Here is a 3,082-nt window from a genome sequence, read left to right as displayed (position 1 = left end):
CCATTCCATTTCTCCTCTGCCTGTCACCACCGTCCTGCCGCTCTCATCCTTTCAAAGGGACTCAAGGTAAAAGAAAAGGACACATTCCAGATTTCAGGTTAATAGACCTTCAGTCACTCAGTCAAGCTCATTACAAAGGATCTGATGTTAGATTCTGCATTATTTCTGAGCATTAGATGGTCAAACATACAGCATCATTTCTTCCTGTTTGGAGGCATAATATAACACTACTGTAATCATACAATTATTTGACAGGTAAAATCATTTTCTTAGACACAAGGCAAAATGTTTAGGTGAATATATTTTTTACAACTTTATTTCAGCATAAACAAAAGGATATTTAATTAAATTAGTTATAATATGAAAGTATAATTTTCACTTAAGATAAAACTAAAGCATTTTGTTTATCAATGTTTCATTTAATTTACTTTTAATAAATGAAGGCAGGAATATTCACTTTGAAAGTCCATCAGTTTTGATGTCTTTTTAAAATATGAATCATCTTTTCTGTTATGTACTGACAAAAACACACACACAAAAAAAAATACTAAAAAAAATAAAACCACATTTCTGCAGTCAGGTAAAATTGGCCAGTGACTATTTTTATTTTTTTATTTTTTTTGTCAAGCAAAAATACTATTTAAACAAAATTGTTTCTTTTCATTGTTTTTTTGTTTGTTTTTTTACTGTGGGGAAAACAGGTTTAAACCAGAAACCATGATTAAACGACATGGCCGTTTCACTTTTTTAAGTGTAGATGTTTCAAAACATTGCTGTTTGTTTGATAATCCTAATCAACCTGATAGAGCTACAGTGGGCGGGATTATCTGTTTGTTCAACCAATGGAAGACGGGGGAAGCCTGTTTGAAAACAACATTTTTGCCGATTTAATTAAGAGTTCACTTTGTAAATGTATGAGGAATCAAATATTGTAAAATAGTTCAAATGTACCATGTAGGCAATGGGAATGAACAATGTTTCAGTCTGGTAACAGCTATGACAGGGAACAGGTGCTCCTGTAATATTTGAGATTAAACAATTAGCCTACATCGCCCCCTTGTGGTGGGATCATCAATAAGCCCAACTATTATAAAGGCACAGCTCTTCATAACTAAAGAGTTTTTAATGTATGCTTCTGATTGTTGTTTCTCTTCAGAACTACTGGAGCAGTTCGGGTGGCAGAGAAGATGCTAACAGGTAGGCATTAATATAATAAAGTATACTGATAATGTTCAGAGCTTATGTTTTGAATTATGTGTCATTAGGATTCCTTCTGGTACCAATGGCTGGATGGACTATGTGCCAATATCAGCAAAAAGAAATGTCACAATGTCTGTGTTACAAGAGTTGCGGGAAGGTGATATGCTGTTTCTGACTTTTAAATGAACTTATGAACTTAATATTGTAAAAGGCAAGATACATAACCATAAACAACTTGGACAAAAAGCAAGAAGAGGGACTAAAAATAGGTTAGAATAATAGAGACCTCAAAGCTACAAAAATGGCAAAAAAGTTGATTGTTTTCAATGAACCAATTGATTCAGTTCACAAATCGGCCTGGTTACAATATACTGGTTCAGCAGATTAGTAACATTTCTATTACTGTGTCAGTGTTTTACCATTTTTATTGGTTATTAAAAGTAAATTTGTGGTTGTATGTGTACATGTGTATACAGGAGGTCCATTGCTGTATGAGAATGTACGACTTGTACAGAACTCTGTCACCCTGAATGGGAGTCAGAGGGCGCTTTTTGATGATGTCATCAGTGAGGATGAGTGCTCTGAGCTCAAACATCTGGCACACGTGAGAGTTTACTTCTGTTGTGTCATTCTCAGTGTCTTAAAACGAATCAGCGTATGTGATATAGTATTTTATTTCATTTTATGTCAGATGTACTGTAACTTTACAGTTAAGTTTGGGTTGTTATCTCAATATGTCCTTAGAGTGTCACTGCAGCTGGTGACGGCTACAAGGGGAAAATGTCTCCTCACACACCAAATGAGAAATTCGAAGGGGCGACAGTATTGAAAACGTTGAAGGTTAGTAGTTTTTAACATTGACTGACACTTGTGTTTACAGATAGTGCGACACATGAACCCAATATTACAGTAAAGTGTAAACAGCCAAAAGCTAACAGCATGAAAAATACGTAGCACACTCAAATATCGAGTAAAATTTTAATTAATATTTCTTATCAGTATATTGTGTTATTTGGAATGTAAATGAATTTATAATTACAATTTATATTTATTTATTTATTTTTAAAGATTTATGTACATTCTGATTGGACAAAGAGTCGTGAGTAATTAAACAGTCATGAATATTATAATATTAATAATTAATTCTTTGTTATTTATCTTTGCAGTATGGCTATGAGGGACGTGTTCCTTTAAAAAGTGCCCGCCTCTTTTATGATGTCAGCGAGAAGGCCAGGCGGATACTGGAGTCATACTTCATGCTAAACTCTACTCTTCATTTCTCATACACACATCTTGTGTGTAGGACCGCCATATCTGGTACGTCACCTCAGCTCTCAGTTTCTACCTCAGATTAAACCACATTTTGATTACGTAAGTCAGAATATACTACACATAATGCTGCGTCATGAGGTATGTATATACTTGCATACTGCGTGTGTGTGTGTAAAATATTTAAAACATCTATATAATATATATTGTTAAACATATATATAATTTATAATACATATTTATACAACATTAAATATTAATGATATATATATATATATTTATTTTATATATATATATATAAATAATTTTTTTACATTTATTTTTTATAATATTTTTAATAATTATTTATTTTATCAGGTCAGCAGGAGCACAGAAATGACCTCAGTCACCCAATACATGCAGACAACTGTCTTCTGGACCCAGAAGCGAATGAGTGCTGGAAAGAGCCGCCTGCTTACACCTACCGAGACTACAGGTAAGAAGTGTTAAAGGGGTCATATGATGTTATTTTGTGTATTTGGTGTAATGAAATGTGTTTATGGGGTTTAAAGTTCAAAAAACACATTATTTTCCACATACTGTACATTATTGTTTCTCCTCTATGCCCCGCCGT

At 33.3% G+C, this 3,082-nt stretch overlaps 1 protein-coding gene across 3 annotated transcripts in view; it reads left to right on the top strand.

Annotated features, from left to right (window-relative positions):
* The window catches only part of LOC107655408 (prolyl 3-hydroxylase 2), a 60,423-nt gene that overhangs the window by 41,805 nt on the left and 15,536 nt on the right, over positions 1-3,082 (top strand). For all 3 annotated transcript variants that reach the window (XM_016442891.1, XM_016442890.1, XM_016442892.1), the window contains exons 7-12: positions 1,157-1,197; positions 1,266-1,357; positions 1,677-1,804; positions 1,945-2,040; positions 2,367-2,517; positions 2,827-2,944. In XM_016442891.1, the coding sequence (XP_016298377.1) occupies positions 1,157-1,197; positions 1,266-1,357; positions 1,677-1,804; positions 1,945-2,040; positions 2,367-2,517; positions 2,827-2,944 (626 nt within the window). The remainder of the gene's footprint in view (positions 1-1,156; positions 1,198-1,265; positions 1,358-1,676; positions 1,805-1,944; positions 2,041-2,366; positions 2,518-2,826; positions 2,945-3,082) is intronic.

The sequence above is a fragment of the Sinocyclocheilus anshuiensis genome, unplaced genomic scaffold (assembly GCF_001515605.1).
Source record: "Sinocyclocheilus anshuiensis isolate Anshui unplaced genomic scaffold, SAMN03320099.WGS_v1.1 scaffold880, whole genome shotgun sequence".
NCBI lineage: Eukaryota > Metazoa > Chordata > Actinopteri > Cypriniformes > Cyprinidae > Sinocyclocheilus > Sinocyclocheilus anshuiensis.
This window is presented reverse-complemented; position numbering and strand designations above follow the sequence as displayed.